General features: G+C 36.7%; 1 protein-coding gene across 3 annotated transcripts; it reads right to left on the bottom strand.

Annotated features, from left to right (window-relative positions):
• Positions 1 to 814: 814 nt before the first annotated feature.
• Positions 815 to 11,322, bottom strand: LOC135612592 (ATPase 10, plasma membrane-type-like). 3 transcript variants are annotated; one of them, XM_065109055.1, is made up of 22 exons: positions 11,157 to 11,322; positions 9,778 to 9,917; positions 9,582 to 9,701; positions 9,304 to 9,402; positions 9,011 to 9,148; positions 8,317 to 8,451; positions 7,880 to 8,059; positions 7,287 to 7,493; positions 7,111 to 7,230; positions 6,791 to 6,910; positions 6,566 to 6,688; positions 6,258 to 6,362; positions 5,881 to 6,025; positions 4,646 to 4,807; positions 4,245 to 4,483; positions 4,125 to 4,157; positions 3,954 to 4,035; positions 3,174 to 3,334; positions 2,901 to 3,074; positions 2,230 to 2,412; positions 1,833 to 1,996; positions 815 to 1,198 (listed from the first exon to the last, which is right to left on the bottom strand). In XM_065109055.1, exons 2-22 carry the CDS (start codon positions 9,838 to 9,840, stop codon positions 1,102 to 1,104), a joined length of 2,850 nt encoding a protein of 949 aa, XP_064965127.1. In that variant the 5' UTR covers positions 9,841 to 9,917; positions 11,157 to 11,322; the 3' UTR covers positions 815 to 1,101. The 3 variants fall into 3 exon arrangements, with proteins under 3 accessions (XP_064965127.1, XP_064965128.1, XP_064965129.1); XM_065109056.1 differs by having other exon boundaries at positions 9,778 to 9,871; XM_065109057.1 differs by lacking the exon at positions 4,125 to 4,157.
• Positions 11,323 to 19,610: the final 8,288 nt, after the last annotated feature.

Here is a 19,610-nt window from a genome sequence, read left to right as displayed (position 1 = left end):
CGTCGTCGTCGTCGTCGTCGTCATTAAATGTTATCCATGGAACTGATATCTTATCCAGTCAAATTTAAATTAATCAGGTTATTTTTTGAGCTGGTTCATTATAGAAACTAACAACAAATTGTTGCTTGGGCTCGGGCTGAGGGAAATAAAAGGTCAGAGTTTTAGCTATTTTTAGGATATAAAGATATTTCAAGAACCCTAGTAAGAATACTTTGAATTATGGGAGGTTGTGAGCTTCTTCTTCTACGCAACAAAAAAAAAAAAAAAAATCATATTAATTGACCATTAAGATGATTGTGTAATTAATAAAGAAAACAATGAGAAACAAGTTATTAAAATCTTGATTGGGTTTTTATTAATATGAGCAGATCCTCAGTGATTTCTTTTGTCAGCTTTTAGTTCAATGAGAAACAAAAAGGAGATTGCTTCTTCCACATATTAGTGGAACTTGAAGCTCATCCACCTTTTTCTCTGTCATTTATTTGATTACTCTGGATCAGTATGATTAGTTTCATTATTGGCTAAAAGTTACAAACAAATCATATAAAAGAGGAGTAAAATTTAATTTCTGAACAAGGATTGATCCAATCTTGCTTGACAGAGGAACATTCAGAATTATGTTCTCTTTCAACGTGATTTTTATCAGCAAATGCTCACATGAAAATAGAGACTGCAATATCTACTTAAACAAACTAGTCAGCAGCTAATTTTATAGAACAGAAAGGACAATTTCATCAGCCAATCTATATATATATATATATATATATATATATATATATATATAGTAAACAGAATAAGAGACTTTTGTTTACTCTTCTCAATGTTATTGAAGTTTGAATCAGAGTGTGCATTATTTGGCTGACAACTCAATTACATCTGACCATGACTTGGTCTGACGAGAAAAAAACTGGCACTTCCATTGCTTGAAGGAACATTGTCCGAATCCATCATTTCAATGACTATCATAAACTTAAATCACCTATCTTGTTCATATTATGGGCTTATCAGAATGTGGTGAAAAGTAAAAGAGCAAAAGTTCTTTAACCGGAGTCTCATGAATCTATTCCGCAGTTGTAGTGAAAAGGTTATCGCTGGTAGGTATCATACTGTGTGAGCAGTTTGAATAACATTGATGTCTAACTTCTTCAGTCTCACCACAGATTCTACGTGTCCTCTTAACGTGTGTATTTCTCCCAATCTGCAAAACAGAACATCTCTTTGTTAGAATGAAACCATGAAAAGAATAGAACTCGAAACAAGATGTTCAAGAAACAAAACTGTTGAGGCAAGGATCATCGAGTAAAGAACGAACCCTTCACATGCTGCCAAACTTTTTGTTGCCAATGCAAAGTATCACAAAAGTCGATCTGATAATTAGTACAATACGGAAAGGAGTCTCAATTTTGCCTATAGCCATTCAGGTCAGCTTTGATCGATGGCCAGGGTCTCTTGCATATTGAATGAGGAGAAATAAATAATAACTACTGACATAAACTATGTTCTCAAGTTAGAGAACTTTCTTCAAGTAGATTCCGAGTGAAGGATCGTGTCCGATAGGAGTGAATTTTAGGAATGGTAAAGACCTAGAATTTTACGATGACTTGGAACTGAGTGAATATTTAATTTATTTCAAATGAAGACGATCGTAAAGGAAGAGAAAGAGACTAATCACAATCCGCATAAAGATCTCAAGAATTACTTAAACTTCCAAATGGCCACCATTTATTAAGACAGAAACTGTTAGTTTATTGATCGATCGATTATCTGAATCATATCATGTTTAATAGTATGATTTTGCCTATTCATAAGTATTTTGTTGTTAATTCAATTACCTGGCTATCTCAGCACGTCTCTTTGCCTGTTCAGCAATCAAAGAAGACCGTCTTCCATTGGCAATGATATCAGAAGGTATAAGCCCCTGCAAGGACTGCTGGGAGATTACCCATTGAGCTTTTCTATCTTCCTTTCCGTAGTCTTTTTTGGAAGTAAAAGCAGTCTGCGATAGAGTGAGAACGCTGATTAGCTCGTGATGGCAATTTCTAACTTGATTGCTCTGAGCAACGTAAAGAAAATTCAAGAAAATAAAGAAGCAGCATAAGAGTGTCTAGCTACATTTTTAACTGGAGTAATTAATGATGAAACTCTGACATCTGAGCTTCTCTAGCTAACACAAGGAATAAGAATTTTGAAAGCAGGGAGAGAAGAGTAACGAAGTTGCCGTGTACTGACCTTTCTGTCAAACAGCAGATTCCATGCCTCTCCACTGAGAGCATATCTAACGGTGAACTTGATTATGTCAAGAGGAATGTAGAAAATTAAACTGTAAATCCAAATCACACCAGCCCAGCCCCAGCCTATACCACGAATCGATGCAAAGTTGATATGTGCGTAAACTGCAATCAGGGTGGCAACCTGCACCAATTTGGAAAGCTTATTGTTCGATGCATGACTTAACCATAAGAGCCAGCTATATCATTCGGTTCATCAAGTTGAGCAGTGAAAGTATCCTAGAGGTGCATTTTAACACATGATAGCTTGAGAAGGAAGGGCTTGGAAAATTTAGACACCAAAGAACAACAGAACAATTCATAAAAAAATTAAAGTTTGCGTGCATTTCAGCTGACCCTAAGCTGCTTTATGTATGCTTGATGTGAGAACCAAGTTTATGGTCTTCTTTTGGCAAAGAACATGGACAACTTAATAACAATTTTTCAAAAGTACTTACCAGCGGAGCTATAACAAATGCACACATTCATAGATATCATTGAACAAATCAAAGTTTGCATGCATTTCATCTGACCCTAAGCTGCTTTATGTATTCTAGATGTGAGAACCAAGTTTACGGTCTTCTTTTGGCAATGAACATGGACAACTTAATAACAAATTTTTAGAGCACTTACCAGCTGAGCTATAACAAATGCACACATTAGGAGAGTACCCGGTCTCTCTAAAAATGACCAACTCTGACTACGTGTGACGAATATAAGAGCTTGGCTGATGATGCTAACTTGCAGATATACAGCAGACGAGACCTCTTCAATGCTGCTGCTGAGAGTTCTAACTTTGAAATGAGTCTGCAATTAAACAAAACAAAGACAAAGAGTTCATGTTAAAATGAACCATCAGAACATGAATAAAAGGTAAATAAATAACAACAACATAAACTGCAGTACCTCAAAGAAGTTAGTCTTGATGATAGCCCAGTAAAAGAGAACTGTAACTAATGCAAGGTAAGCCCCTATGACAACACCTGCAGCGAAAATCTCATTGAGTTTCCAACTATCAGGGTGTGGTGATGGCTTCACACGATCCTTGGATATTGTCATGATGGTCCCTTGAAAGAAAAACGTATCATGATGCTGATCACTCAAATATTTTCATAAAATATTATGTAGAAATAAAACAACATAAGCAGCGATCGTACTATATGTCTACAATTTTTTATAATCACTGATTGTATCTCGGATATTGTTGTTGCTTTCAGCATGATATATATATTTTGGATATTGAAACTGTTTGTATCTGCTTCCTGAATATTGTCTTGTCTGTATTGGTATGGTTTCAATGATCAGGAAATAGGTTTTGCACTAAATAAAAATAGAAAAATATCCTTAGCAAGAGACTACCATAAAAAATATTTCGGATAAGGTTTCTTCAAAGTGAGATGCCATTCCAGAACTAGAAAGTACCATAGCCCAGAGGTTGTGCCCATGAGCACAAACTTGGCACTGCTATATTCATGCAGAACATAGATTGTGTTGGGAGTATGTGTATCATATGGACAGGTTGGCATGGTTAACATTGCAATCTATCATTTGAATTTGAAGAAAAATACTGATTCACATGACGGGTTATGAAGCTTCCACAAAATGAACAATTCCATTTAAGATGGTTTCCTAGTAGAGAAGAGTTTCATGAATTAGTGCGCTCCAAATCCTGCAAATAACTCTTACCATCATTCAGAATGGCTATTATCAAAACCATAAAAGGAGGGAAATCATATTCCCAAATCAAAGCGAGAAGCATGAACCCAAGCTGCAGAAGAACCAAACATAGAGGATTAGGATGATCTGTACATCAATATTGATGTGAGAGAAAAACCTAGATTATTCAGGTTGACTTACCACTATTCGTATGGTAATGGACACAGCATAAATCTGCATCAATTTTAGATAATGACTACCAATAAATTAACCTATAAGAAAAAGAAGGAAAAAAAATATATTTTCCTTTTAATACTCAACTGTGTAGTTCTTCATTCTCTGAAATATGGCCCGGCTGGTCAAGACTGCACTGACAATGACACTCAAGCCGGGTTCCGTAAGAACAATATCAGCAGCACTCCTAGCAGCATCAGTGGCATCTGATACTGCTATTCCAATGTCTGCTTTCTTGAGTGCAGGAGCATCATTGACACCATCTCCTGTCATCCCACACACGTGCTTCTTTTCTTGGAGAATTTTCACAATCTCATACTTATGCTCTGAAAGTTGACAAAAAGGAACATGTTCACTCCATTCTGAAAGTTCATATTAGAAGTGCCAAACATACTCCCGTAACGCATGGTTAATGCCAGGAAACATTTATGCCAAAACTTGCAGCTATGACAGAATGTTCAGAAGATGCATTAAGCAATTCAAACTACCAGGAAAGACACCAGCAAATCCGTCCGCTTTTTCAATAAGTTCATCAACTGGAAGAGCTTCATTTTCATCTTTATCATGATTGAACAATGATGAGGAAGGGTACATGTTCGTTCCCATTCCAAGGCGTCTTCCAGTTTCTTTAGCAATGGATAGCTGGTCACCTACAGGAGTAAAAATTGTTGTTAAGCAATAAGTAAAAGAAATTGAAGGTTTCAGGAATCCCAATGTCAAGATTCAGTAGGCTTGATAATCATCAGATCAATCACCATATAAATAAGAGTAAGTTTTCTTCAACTGCTATCAGCCATATTTATGATTCTTAATTTGCTGATAATTAAAATTAAGGGCAGCCTTTGTTGGGTGGTCACCTTGCCGGCTGCTGAAGATCCTTTCACATAATTCCACCTTATGTGGACAAGGATTCTGGTGTTTTCTTTTTTACCAGATATTTCTAAGACTCATATATGACCCTACCATGGTCCCTGACACCAATTCTCTACCTTTATGTACAAGGATGCATAGTTATGAGGAAAAAGAACACATCAATATCTTAAGTCATATCTCCCATGATCAGATAGATAAGAGTTATAAGGTCTTGGGAAATAAATTGATCTCCATCCTTTTAATAGAAAATTGTTATTTTTCATTTCAGATTGATACTCAAAGTTGTTGATGTTCTGTAAAACGTGAACATCTACTTAATTACATGACTGAAGCTCTAATCCAGAGGAAGCCTTTGGATCATAGAGGGATTGTTTCTGCTAGCAAATGAAAGAAACAACAAAGTGAGGAGAACTAAATTCATAAAATTTAGTTCAAATAAAAAGGTATTTATCCTCCTTTAATTGTTATTACTAAAGGCAACTGTTCCGTGTTGTCATATGAGTAATGGTTACAGTAATATGAGCTTTTAGTTTATATTTCAATGGTGACAGTTATACATATGTCTACTTTCTGGTTCCTACTATCATCTTTTTAAAACTTTGACAACTCCTTGAACCTGCACTTGCTTTGAACTACTTAGATCTATCTGCATGTCCAGTTTCCTTAATTGGCAGATTGGCATGTTAAACAGCATGCCTATTTAACATGCCAGGACTGCATTGTATCAGCAATAAAACATGGGACAATCTATGTTTGACTTGAATTATAAGATTGAGAAAGATAATTATTTAACAAAAAAGAACAATTTAAATGAGGCAACCATAACAATTTCTTGAAGTCCTACACGTACCAGTAATCATCTTCACGCAGACACCCAGGTTCAGTGCCCTCCGAATGGTCTCAGCACTGTCATGTCTAGGTGGATCAAACAATGGCAATAAGCCACAAAAAACCCATGGACCACCTGAACTCTCTTTTGTTTTCTCAGGAATGGCCTGAAAATGTTTTTAACACGCATCAAGTTGACTACAAGCAGGCTTAATTTGCAAACTGCAACTGCCACATGGAGCAGCTTGAAACAGACAGAAATATTGAATCTGTAATTGACAGCCACCTTGTATAATCTAATTTGTAAAAAATTGAAATATATTCAACTTAATGCAAATTTCAAGTTCATTATGACTAGTGTGTATAACTTAATTATTTTATCAAGTCTCCAGGCCTTACCTGATAAGCAACTCCAAGAGAGCGTAGTCCCCTTTCAGCAAATTTGTCAATGATTGCATGAACTTTTCCAGAAATTTTGTCTTTATTATAGCATAGATCTAGAATCTGAAGTAATGACCAAAAAAATCTCAGATTTTTAAGCAGAGATAGATATAAAACATGTTTTGAATGACACTAGAACCATATCTTCATAGCCAATTGGATATTCATTTACAACCCTGTCAGATCCAAAGATTTTGCTTCAACATGAAACTGGTTTTAATGAATTAATGGATTATGTTCGTTCTTTATAATCGTAATGCCAGCACCTGCTCTGGAGCACCTTTGCTAGTTCGATACCAGTTTCCTTCTGAATCGATGTATGTAATTGCTGTCCGTTTGTCCACTGGGTTGAAGGGGAAAAAATGTACTTCGGTGATGTTTGCACGTGCCTGTAGTAAAAATCATTTATAACTTTTGACTTCATAGACAAAAAACAAAGGCAAAATGTTATATGAAGAACTATGAAACTCATATCAAAATTTCTGTTTTACCTCTTTAGGATCAGCAAGCATACTAATGATAGCAGTATCAATGGCATCCTGGTTTTCAAGCCTTGAGGCTCTTGCTGCAAGCAAGACAATTATGTCTTTGTCCATGCCCTCACTGAAAACCTACAGGATGATACTTTGGCATTCTGATACATGGCAAAGATATAAAAAACAAGCCCTTAATAAACCTACATTTCTTCATGCTATGTCATATATTCAGTTGATACCTGATAGTTGAGGCAGAAATGTGTGATCATTAATAATCAAATCATTTTTGAAACATCATGTATAACTTGTGAGCAAACAAAAAAGCCTTTTGATACCTCAATAAGATTCCGGTCAACAGTGAGTCGATTCAAGGTGAGTGTGCCAGTTTTATCGCTGCAAAGAACATCCATTCCAGCCAATTCTTCGATGGCTGTCATCCTTTTAGTAATTGCACCCTGTACATAGATGTAAGATAACGTCCGGATATTACAGTTAAACTCCAAGGATATACCTGTTGAGAGAGGCGATGAGAACCAATTGCAAGGGTTACAGATAACACTGTCGGCATAGCTATGGGTATGCCTCCTATTAAAAGAACGAGAAGGTTGTTGATTCCATCTCTGTATGAACGATGTTGGATTGGAAACATGACTATGATCTCAAGAATCATTCCAACGGCTATCGAGCATATACAGAAATTCCCAATTGAAGTAAGAACCTGAATAAGTCAACTGGTCAGCTATATAGTCATAAGAAAAAAAAAGTTCACTAGTGAATATGCCAATTGCATGCATTGCTAGGGTTAAGGTATTGAATTTTACATAATATCAAGGTTTGAAATTATGGTTAGTCATCTCTAGGTATTTTCGTTCCATAACTTACACATTCCAGTTTATTTTGTGCCACAAGGGAACATAAGCTAATAGTCTGATTAAGAAAGTTGCAATTATCATATTTAACAAGTAGGTATATTGGACTACATGATGATTTGCAAATACTGCATTTCACATATCCTCCTCAATGTCATCTATTATGACATATCAGTGAACTGACAGATTCTGAAGAATAACAAAATATTATTTCCATGGTTTTGGTGGTGCTTACCTTCTGAAAATGCCCAACTACTTCTGTAGAGTCTACCAAAAGAGCAGCTTTCCCAAAGAAAGAGTGAATTCCAGTTGCAATTACTACAGCCTGAATCTCTCCTTGTTTACAAATTGAACCAGAGAATACTACGTCACCTGTCATCTTTGTGACAGGTAGAGATTCACCAGTCAGAGCTGACTGCATCATCATAATAAAGTCTCAGAAAAATAACTTGTAAAGTTTGTGAATGATATAATACTAGTTTAGCATATGATATCATGGGCTATCGCAGCATGGAAGAACTAAAATCAAGATACACAATGGGTGTCTTATTCACCATTCTCATATTTCTCACTATGCAATTTGCTACACAATAATTCCATCAGATATCAATATAATCATCAGTTCTTCAGAAATGTAAAGCTGTTATGGAAGGAAAAAGATAAACGATTTGCCTGGTCAACTTTAAGAGGGTCACCCTCAAGCAAACGAGCATCTGCTGGGATAATGTCACCAAGCTTAATGCCGATGATATCCCCTGGTACTAGAATAGCTGCATCCTTCTCTTGCCATTGATCATCTCGGAGTACCTAGGGACATGCATGCTCAGTCAACAATGTAACTTACAGAAGTAACAAATACATTGCCATGATCCAGGGATTTATTATTCCTAATACAGAAGGAAAAGAGCTAAAAGCATGAAAAAACAATTGTAGAGACACTCATCCTCCATGAAATGACAAGATCAACAAAAAAAATGCAACCAATAGCTGCAATACTAAATACACTAATGAGAGAAAAACAGATCAATTTAGGGCATTCAATCAGCAAAATTAAGAAACTTTCGCTAAAAGGCCAGCCAGAATAAATACTATTGTATTATTGAGTTCTCAATGCCATAATAGTTGTGGGCCTTATTCTATGGACATAAAATTTGCTTACCTTGTTTTCTGATGTTTCTAACCTGCATAATTTGTTTATCTCCATGATTTTATTGACATAATATATGCTTTATCTTATTTTCTTATGTTCCTAAGCTACTGAATCTGTTTACCCTCCGTCAATTACTGGACATCATTTATGAGTTTATATGACTGCCTCTGGTAGTATATGTGCAAAAACTAGTTTAGTAAAACAGACAGGAGATACCTTGCACTTAGGAGCAAGACGAGCCATAAGTGCTGCTGCTGCATTTCCAGCATTGTTTTCCTCAATAAAACTAATTGTTGAATTGAGAATCAGTAGGCAGATAATTCCAACAAAGTCTTGCCAATCAGGACCCTCGCTCTAATAACCAGATAAAAAACATGGAAATTGAGTCAAGGAGCAGCATTGAGAAATACGATATACACATATACACATGAGAATAAACACAGTTAGAAATTTAAACTTATCCACAACCAAGTTCTAGAAAAAGAACAAAATAATCTGAGACAACTCACTCCACCATTAGCAAGTGCGATTGCCATCACTGCTGCAGCTTCCATAACCCATGACAAGGGGTTCCACATGAAACTAAGGAACTTCAAAAACTTATTTTCCTAAATTTAAACCAACATAGAATATCAGCAATAGTTTGGATTATCATGCCCCTAATTTCAAATGCATAACATTGTTATCAATGTAGGCCAAGATTCTAAAGGAAGATATCAGGTTACAGTTCACCTTTATTCACTTGGAAGAATGCAGAATTGTTAAAAAATGACAACATAGAACTCACAGGCTTCTCCTCTAGCTTATTTAGGCCAAAAAGCTGTAAGCGTGACTCAGCATCTGCTGACGAAAGTCCATCTCGAGAAGTTCTTAGCTGTTCAAAAACTTCCTCCAAGGGCATGCGTTCCTGTATTATCTTTGGTTAATCTAACAGAGTAACATTTTTTAAATGATTCCTCAAAAAGGACTTTCTACATCCTTACCAAATCCATTGAATCTTGAGTAAAGTTTTCTGGATCAAGCAATGGCTTATTCAGATCTTCCATGTTTGAAATGTTAAGGACCCCAGCTAGATATCTTTGGTTGGTACCAATTCAATACACAAATTTGTATCAGACAATTTCTGCAGAATTATGCACTTAATAAGATAATCAGAAGCAATAAAGGGCAACTAAAACAAATTAATTCTTCTTGATTATAAACAATTTTATAATCCAATCCTTTAAAGCATAAGAATGTCAGTCATTAACAGATGAACATAGGACCATCTGAAAGTTTTTTAGACTTCTATGTCAGACAAAAAAGAGGAGGGTTGATGATCAAGCATGGAATAAATTATTGTATGAACGACAATAGCATATTAAAAAATAATGAGCAATGTGTTTCCTTAGTGGCCTTAAAAAAGATATATTGTATGAGAGTAATGCAAAAATTCGCATGAGAAGACCTTAGAGAAATCAGGAACTTGGACTCAAGTTCTTAACAAGAAGTCTTCAGATGGGTAGGTCATAAGAGCTAGGTCAACTATTTTAAACTTCTAATTTGGGAATGATGAAAAACAGATGGCTCTTGCTTTCTTTGTAGAGAGCAACCTGAAAGTATAAATCACATTGTGGTCTCCTATCCAATTGTATCAAGAGTCCATAAACCGATGAAGACTGAGGATTAATTAGACTTCAACCTTCTTACCTAATTGAGACCTTTGCACTAATCAGAATTTATTCTGCCTTCCTGGAAAACAGCCAAAGAAGACTCTTGAATTCACCCATGTCAGATGATCTTCAAGACCAGTATTGCAAGGAATACTGTGGCCTTTGCGGATGAGCTTTTCAAGAAAGCTACATGGGTGGTTTCTCTATTTCATGCCATGAAAGTGACTACTCAAGTTCATGTCAATCCGATCCTGCTCTCCATGTGGTTTCTCGCAACTATTGATCTGTTGTTTTCGTGTTTTACTTTGTCCTCCACTCTTTCATTTACTTATGGAATATGTTTGGATAATTGTTACCTATCAGTTGCCAATTGAGGATAAAAAAGAGGAAAAGATTTGATCTTTTCTAGAAACAGATTTGTCCCCACCCTCTATAATCATACATGACAATCTCTCTCAGATGTACCCCTTAAACAGCATGTCCCGATTGCTTATAACACAAAGAAAAACTTCGACTCCATACACTAATCTATCATTGAGACAAATTTGTCCGGAACCCCATTCCGGATTATCTAATTCCAAAAGTATCTGATATCGAATTCAGATGCAGGTTTCTCTTATCAGATTTGAAATCGAACACAACATGAAGGGGAATTCCTTCGAGTAATCACACCAAGATGACAAAGAGCAGCCGGATTGGACAACACTTACCGACCCAAGGAGAGGAGAGGAGAGGAGAAGCTGGAGCTCTGGACGCAGTGTCGCCGGAGGAGGGAAGGGTGGAGAGGAGGCAGCAGAGGAGGGAGCGGCTTTATGCCGGTCGAGCGGTTGACCGTTGGGTGCCGCGGTGGCGTCGCTTCGCGCCATACCTTCGCTCGCTCGCGTTCTCCCCAACGGCTGTTCAAATTCCACTCGACCGTCAAACCTACCCTTCCCCACCGTCACCAAAACCTGGAGCCTGGGGCTCTGAGCCCATTTCGACCGTCCATTCCTCTCATCTTCCCGTCTCATCCGTCCATCGTCGTCAGGTGCGGCAACGCGAGGTGGAGTCCACACTGATGCGTCATATCAACAGATTGAACGGCTCAGATGTGTGCATGGGCAGATGGACGAGGATCGGGACCGTCCAATTATTCTGTACTTTGTTTCTTAGGCCAGAGCACATGCAATTGAAATCAACAATAAGACATGAGAGATGTTCTCTTTTACGTGTGTTTAAGAATTGATGACTTACATACACAAGCATTAATGCAACAGAACAAAAGTGATTATAGGTTGTTGGAAGGTTAGGTGTGGATCAATTCCCTATATTTAAATAAATTAGGAGCCTCTTAGATTTTTGTTATATTCTCAATTTATATATTTTGTATACTTGATGTGATGTCAGAGACCAAGGAAACAACAACATAAATTATATACAAATTTATACCATTTTACTAATTTTTATATCATAATAATATTTTAGGTGTTAAACTTTACCCTTTTTGTTAGGACTGAATGGTATTTTTTAGAAGTCATTATTAGATTCAAACTCCTACAAGGAATTCAATCATATTCTAACTTTTCGTATAATTAGTGTAATACATGATGACAGTGATATATAGAGGGAGACACTGTGCTCCAGGTTTTTTTAGTGGATTTAGAGACGGATGAGAGAATAATTCTTCTAAATTGATGTGAAAGGAAATTGATTTCTGATTTAGATTTGGATTGATTTAAAAGAGATATTTATTATATTTAATTATTGTCATACGATGAAGATCTTGGTTTTTTTATAGGATATAAGAATGGAGTGTGAAACCATATTATCTTGTGTTAAGTTTATGATATATTTTTTAATTATTATGTTAAATCTCGATAATGAAATCAATTAATGAAGTTACGATACAATGAATGTTTAAATTGAGTGACACAAGATTAATTTTTATCAGATAAATCGATTGAAGTAGGAGAATCAAACGTTGGGTCGGAGTATATCATATTAGAAATTGGACGTTGGGTCAAAAGATTGGTTGAAGTGCTAGAGGATGGACTGTTGAATCTCATATTTTGATGGTAAAATCAATTGATGAGTTTATGATCTAATCTGTGTTTCGAGTGATGCAAGACTAACTTCGATTAGAAAAGGTAAATCGATTAAAATAAGAGGAATCAGACGTTGGGCCGGATTGAATATATCAGAAGATTGGACATCGGCCGGAGGATTGGTCGATGTGCTGGCAAAAGGACTTCGTGTTGTGAGTTCGGACATTGGGCTAAAGTATCAAACATTACGTCAAGAAGATCAGCAGTTGCGGGAGGTCAACATGCCGATTGAGCAATACGTCAAAGGAGAGGATGATGCGCCAAAGGATCGGACGAGCGTTGGATGAACCAATAACATACCGGACAACATAGAATTTTAGTCTTGTAATCGGTTGTCTTAATTGGTCGTAGTTAGGTCGTAATTGAGTTAGTTTTAGGTGTAACTATGCCAATTCAATTAAGGCCCATTGGGCCTGAGTTGGGACTGTTTTGGGCCTAGTGGAAAGCTCATTCAATGATCCAAAAGTTGGGGCGCGGTGGCACTATCGGTCTAAGCGGTGGAACCGCTAGCGGCTCAATCTCTAAGACATAGTCTCCGAGCCTATATCAGGCGGTGATACCGCCTAGTGTCAGGTACTGGTCCTACCTAGTGTAAGTGCTGCAAACGGTGGTACTGCTAATACCTCAAAATCTCAAGGATTTGAATTTTGGCTCCAATTTTGGAAGTCATTTAGGGTCTATAAATACCCTAATCTTTCCTACTTAAGAGAGCACGAAAGTAGAACAAAACTTTGTAATTCTAAAGTTGTAAACCCTTATAAAATAAAGTCCCTTCTCCTAAAGTTTAGAGACTATTCTAAGAGAGAGTATGAGGAAAACTTTGTAAAAAGAGGGTGTAAGAGGATAGTTGGTCTTCACCCATTGAAGGAAGATCGTTAGTAGACGTCGGTGGCCTCAATATAGGAGGAATCGGGAGTGAACGTAGGTCACGATGACCAAACCATTATAAAATTGGTGTGCCTTCTCTTCTTTGCTATTTATTTACTTTACAACTACTTTATATCTTCTTCACTCTCCTACGAACATTTTTAAACTTAAACGTCTTTCTGAGATAGTTTTATCGTATGAATTTTCATGATCGACATAGTTCTCCAAAAGCACTAATTCACCCCCCTCTTATTGCCGACTTGATCCTAATAATTGGTATCAGAGCTAAGGTTTTTCTCGTTTGATTTAACACCAAAAAAAATGACTTTTACCAACTTTCAAGAGGGTCACTCTATCATTCGTCCTTCTATATTCAATGGGACAGGCTTTACATATTGGAAAACTCGAATGAGAGTTTTCTTGCTTTATATAGATTTTAATTTATGGAATATTATTGAAAATTATTTTCAAAAGTCTTCTAAATTAATGAACGAATGAAATGATTTGGAGAAGAATACTTTTTCTTTGAATGCTAGAACCATGAATGCTCTATTTTGTACTTTGAACAAAAATGAGTTTAATCGTATTTCTTTATGTGAAATTGCATATCAGATTTAGCACACACTAGAAGTAACTCATGAAGGCATGAATAGAGCTAAGGAGTCTATAATTAATCTTTTGATGCATGATTTTGAATTGTTTTGATTGAAGCCAAGCGAAACCATTATTGACATATATACTCGTTTTATAGATGTCGTCAATGGCTTGAAAGCTCTTGACAAATATTTTTCTAATCTCAAACTTATAAACAATATTATAAGATCCTTTCCAAAAAGTTGAGATCCTAAAGTAATGACAATACAAGAAGTAAAGAACCTAAATAACTTTTCGCTTGAAGAACTTATTAGGTCTTTGAAAACCTATGAAGTGACATGTATAGCATATGATGAACTTGAGAATAACTTTCCAAAGAACATAAATGATTTGACACTTGGAACAAAAGAATACCACTCGAGCAAAAGCTCAAGTGATGATGACCTTGAACTCTTCACAAGTAAATTTAAAATGTTCATAAAATAATAATAAAAAAATAAAAATAAAATTAAAAAGAAGAAGTTGCCAAAGAAAAAGAAAGCACTTAAGGTAACTTAGGATAAATCGAGCTCATCCGAAGTCGAGAAGCAAACCAACAAAGGCGAGGTGACGAACTATGCCTTAATGGCTCCCAATGATGAGGTAAATGATTCAACCGAGATGTCTTTACCTTATAATGAATTATTTGATGCATTCAATGATTTGTATGATAAATTTAAATTAGTTGGTAAAAATTATAAATTGCTAAAAAAGGATCTTACTTCTTTTTCTAATGAATTTGAAAAATTAAAAAATGAGCATGATAATTGCATGTTAAACTCTTACACTAAATGTGAAAAATTAGATTCATCCAAAAAGGAAAATTTATTATTACTACAAATGTTAGATAAATTTAAAATTGGTAGTAAATTTGTAAACATGATTCTTGTTGAATCTTGGATTTTGATTGTAAAATCAATTGATGTGTTTGTGATCTAATGAGCATTTTGAATAACACAAGGCTAACGTCGATCAAAAAAGGTAAATTGATTAAAGCAAGAGGAATCAGATGTTGGGCCGTAGCAAACATGTCAGAAGATTAGATGTCGGGCCGAAAGAATGGTCGATGTATTGACAGAAGGCTTCGGGCCATAAATTCGGCATCGGGCCAAGAAGATCGGACATTGCGCTAAGAAGATCGGATGTTGCGAGAAGACAATATACTGATTGGGCAATACACCGAAGGAAAGGACGATGCGCCGAAGGATCGAACGAAGCACCGGATGAACTAATGACATGCCGGACAACAAGGATTCGCTTGTAATCAATTATGTCTAGATCGAGTTAGTTTAGAGTCTAATTGAGTCGGTTTACAATATAATTAAGCCAACTCAATTAGGGGCCAGTTGGGCCTAAGTTTGAACTGTGTTGGGTTAAGTGGAAGGCCCAAACATTGACCTAACAGGTGGCACCATCATGACATAGTCTCCGAGTCTGTGTCAGGTGGTGGTACCGTCCAGACATAGTCTCTGAGAGACTGTCAGGCAGTGGTACCACCCAATGGTAGGGTGTAAGGCAATGGTACCGCAAGACTGGGCAGTGGTACCGCCTAGTGTTAGTGCTGCAGGCGGTGGTACCGCCCAGCACAGGCAGTGGTAAGAAGGTGGTTGGTCTTCACCTATTGAAGGAAGACCGTTAGTGGTGTTAGGATCAAGAGCACTAAGAGGGGGGGGTGAATTAGTGCAGCGGAAATCTTTCTACGATTAAAAAACGTTCGAACGATAAAAGCGATTTCGGTGTGAAAGCCGATACTAAGATTACTTTAACTTAAGATCAAGCGAGATGACATTAAAGTAAATCTATGAAGGCAGTTTGCAGTTATGATGAAAATCAGAATATAAGCGTAAACTGAAATACGACGTTCGTACGATAAAACTGATTTACGTCTAAACGCTGATTCAGAAAGCACTGAACTTTGAAACACTTTCGTAAAAGCACAGAAGACGGATGTAGGTCATGACGACCGAACCACTATAAAACTCGGTTTGCATTTATATTTAAGCAATTTACCTTTACTGCAAACTGCTTTACTTGCCTACTACTTCCACTATATATACAAACATGTTTTATGTTAAGATCTTTACGAAACGGTTTTCGTCGGAATCGATTTTAATCGAAACGAAAGATTCATGAAATTAATGTTTTTACCGCTGCACTATTTCACCCCCCCCTCTCTTAGTGCCGACTAGTTCCTAATAGTTGGTATCAGAGTCACGTTTTTCTCATTTGAATTAACACCCAAAGAGAAATGACTCTTTTTGGCTTTCAAGAGAGTCACTCTCTCATTTGTCCTCCCATGTTCAATGGGACGAACTACACATATTGGAAAACTCGAATAAGAATTTTATTGCTTTCGTTAAATCTCGATTTATGGAATATAGTCGAATTTGGTTTTCAAAAGTCTTCTCTTCCAATGAACGATTGGAATGAGTTGGAGAAGAAGACTTTCTCTTTAAATGCAAAGGCTATGAATTGTTGAATCGGATTTTGATGATAAAGTCAATTGTAATTTGTTTGATTTAATCTATATATTGAGAAAAGTGTGTAGGATTAACTACGATAGCAGTAATACATAAAGCATGTGTTGTGCTGGAGTCAAGATCGATATCTCATTGGGAGTTCGAGAGTTCGTCAGAAGTCCGGACGTTCGTCGGAATTCTAGACGTTCATCGGAAGTTCTGCCAGAACCAACCGAGAAGTCCAGGAGCTTGCCAAAGAAGCTCGTCGGAACTCGCCAAGAAGTTTATCGTGAAGTCCAGGAGCTTGCCGGGAGTCCGCTAGAATATTTCCGAGAGTTCGTCGGATGTTCACCGAAAGTACGCTGGAAGCTTATTGGAAGAGCAATTGACGCACCAAAACAAGAAGTACTATAATTATGTCTTAATTATTATAGTTAGAGTGTAAATTAAGTTAAGATTAGGAGGTAATCCCACTAACTTAATTAGGGGCCAATTGGGCCCTTAACAAGGTTGAATTGGGCCAAATTGACTAGCCAATTCAGCCTCTGAAAATATGGCCGGCGGTGGCACCGCCTGGAAAGCAATGCCCTAGGATTTCTGGGCGATGGTATGGCCTAAACTGGGCAGTGGTACCGCTGGCAGTTAATGCTGTCATCGGTGGTACCGCCCTTGTCAAGCGATAGTACCGCTAGAGCTCGGTCTCCGAGCTCTATCAAGCAGTGGTACCACCCAGACTAGGCGGTGGTACCGCCAAGACTAGGCAGTGGTACCACCCAATGTCAGGTGTCAGGTGTTAGGTAGTGGTACTGCCTAGTAATGGCGGTGGTACCGCTAGTACTCCAGAAATCCGGGATGTGACACTTTTTAGCTCCAATTTTGAAGCCATTGGCATAATCTTGAATTCTTGAGTCTTAAAGTGTTGTAAAAGTGAAGAGTTCTCCTCCTTCATCTCTTAGCCTTGTAACCATCTAAGAAAGAGGAGTGAGACTTGTAAGGGTTGTTTTCTAAACTTGGCAAAAGGAGAAAGAGCTGTAAAAGGTGATTGGCCTTCGCCTATTAAAGGAAGGCCTTTAGTGGACACCGGAGACCTCGTCGGAGGAGGAATCCGAAAATGGATGTAGGTCATATTGACCGAACCACTCTAAATTATGTTTTGCTTTTCTTTTGTGTAATTTACATTACTGTAAATCTCCTTAATCCTCTCTTGCACTTTTACAAAAGCTTTCAAGTTCATAATCTCTCTGAAACGGATTGAATCGAAACCATTTTCGTCAAAATCAATTTTAATCGAAATGAACATTTTTCTAAAATTGAGAAAGTTTTTCGCTGCATTAATTCACCCCCCCTCTTAGTACCGCTCTTGATCCTAACAATTGGTATCAGAGCAAGGTTCACTCTCATTTAGTTTTAAACCCAAGAGAGATGACATTTGCCGGCAACCTAGAGGGATTACACATATTGGCAGACTAGAATGAGAATCTTCCTAATTTCAATGGATTTTAAATTATGGAATATTGTAGAAAATAGCTTTCGAAAGTCTTCTCTTCCAATGAACAATTAGAATGAGTTGGAGAAGAAGACTTTCACTTTAAACACAAAGGCTATGAATGCCTTGTTTTGTGCCTTAGATAAAAATGAGTTTAATTGTATGTCCATTTATGAAACTGCTTTTGATATTTGACATATACTCGAAGTGACTCATGAAGGTACTAGTAGAGTGAAGGAGTCAAAAATTAATCTTTTAGTGTATACTTATGAGTTGTTTCGAATGAAACCGAGTGAGACCATTGGAGACATGTACACCTGATTTGCGAATGTTATCAATGGTTTAAAAGGACTTGGTAAAGGTCTCTCAGATTTTGAACTTGTTAATAAAATTTTAAGATCCCTTCCAAAGAGTTAGGACCCTAAAGTCATGGCCATTCAAGAGGCCAAAGATCTAAATAATTTTCCTCTCGAAGTACTAATTTGGTCACTAATGACCTATGACCCTAAAGGATATGACACTAAAAACCCAAGAAGACCACTTGAAAGAAAGTTCAAGTGATGAGGACCTTGATGAAGACTTGGCACCCTTAATAAAAAAATTCAAAAAATTCATTAAAAGGAATAAATTTAAAAATAACACTAAAAATAAATTTGAACCCAAGAAAGATCAAGTAATATGCTACGAATGCGAGAAGTTGGGACATTACAAGAGCGAATGTCCCCTAACCAAGAAGAGGTAATCAAAGAAGAAGGCTCTTAAAGCAACATGAGATGACTTCAGTGCATCCAAAGAAGAGGAGCCTACCATCACTGAGCAAGTTGCACACTATACACTAATGGCCATTGGAGATGAGGTAACAAGTTCATTTAATGTAAATTTATCCTTTGATAAACTATTAAATGCTTTTTATGATTTATTTGATGAATGTAAATTAATTAGTAAAAAATATAGATTATTAGAAAAGGAGCATGATTCTCTTGTTAGTAATTACAATAGATTAAAGGTTGAACACAATGATAGTTTAGCTCCATATACGAAATGTGATGAACTAGAAATACTTAGAAAGGAAAACTTGCTACTACTCAAAGAAACCTTAGAAAAATTTGAGGTTGGTAGCAAGTCCTTGAACATGATCCTTGCCAACAAGGGTCACGTTCATAGAAAATGCAGAATCGGATTTGTGAGTAGCTCTCACCAAAATCCAACTACCTTTGTTAAAGGCCCTACTTTGCATGTTTCATCTTGAAACAAATGTAACTTTTGTTGTAAATTTGGGTACGTAGCTTATCATTGTCCATTCAAGAAATGTAGTCCACATAAATTGATTTGGGTTCCTAAAAGAGCCTTAAATGACTCAATGCAACATGATAAGCTATGTAGATCGATTTTTGAGGCACTCAAGGTCAAATAGTTACCTAAAAATCATCATTTTTTGTAGAAAAATGTATCATCACAAGCTAGGAGCAAGAGATGACACCTTGATAGTGGTTGCTCAAGGTATATGACCGGAGATCCATCTCAATTCTCTAAGCTCACTAGCATATATGAAGGATATGTCATATTCGGAGACAACAACAAGGGTAAAATCATTGGCAAAGAAACCATAGGTAACAAATCCAACTTCTTTATTGA

Source organism: Musa acuminata, chromosome BXJ2-5, assembly GCF_036884655.1.
Source record: "Musa acuminata AAA Group cultivar baxijiao chromosome BXJ2-5, Cavendish_Baxijiao_AAA, whole genome shotgun sequence".
Taxonomy (NCBI): domain Eukaryota; kingdom Viridiplantae; phylum Streptophyta; class Magnoliopsida; order Zingiberales; family Musaceae; genus Musa; species Musa acuminata.
Note: the sequence above shows the minus strand (reverse complement) of the source record. Positions and strands in the feature narration are given on the sequence as shown.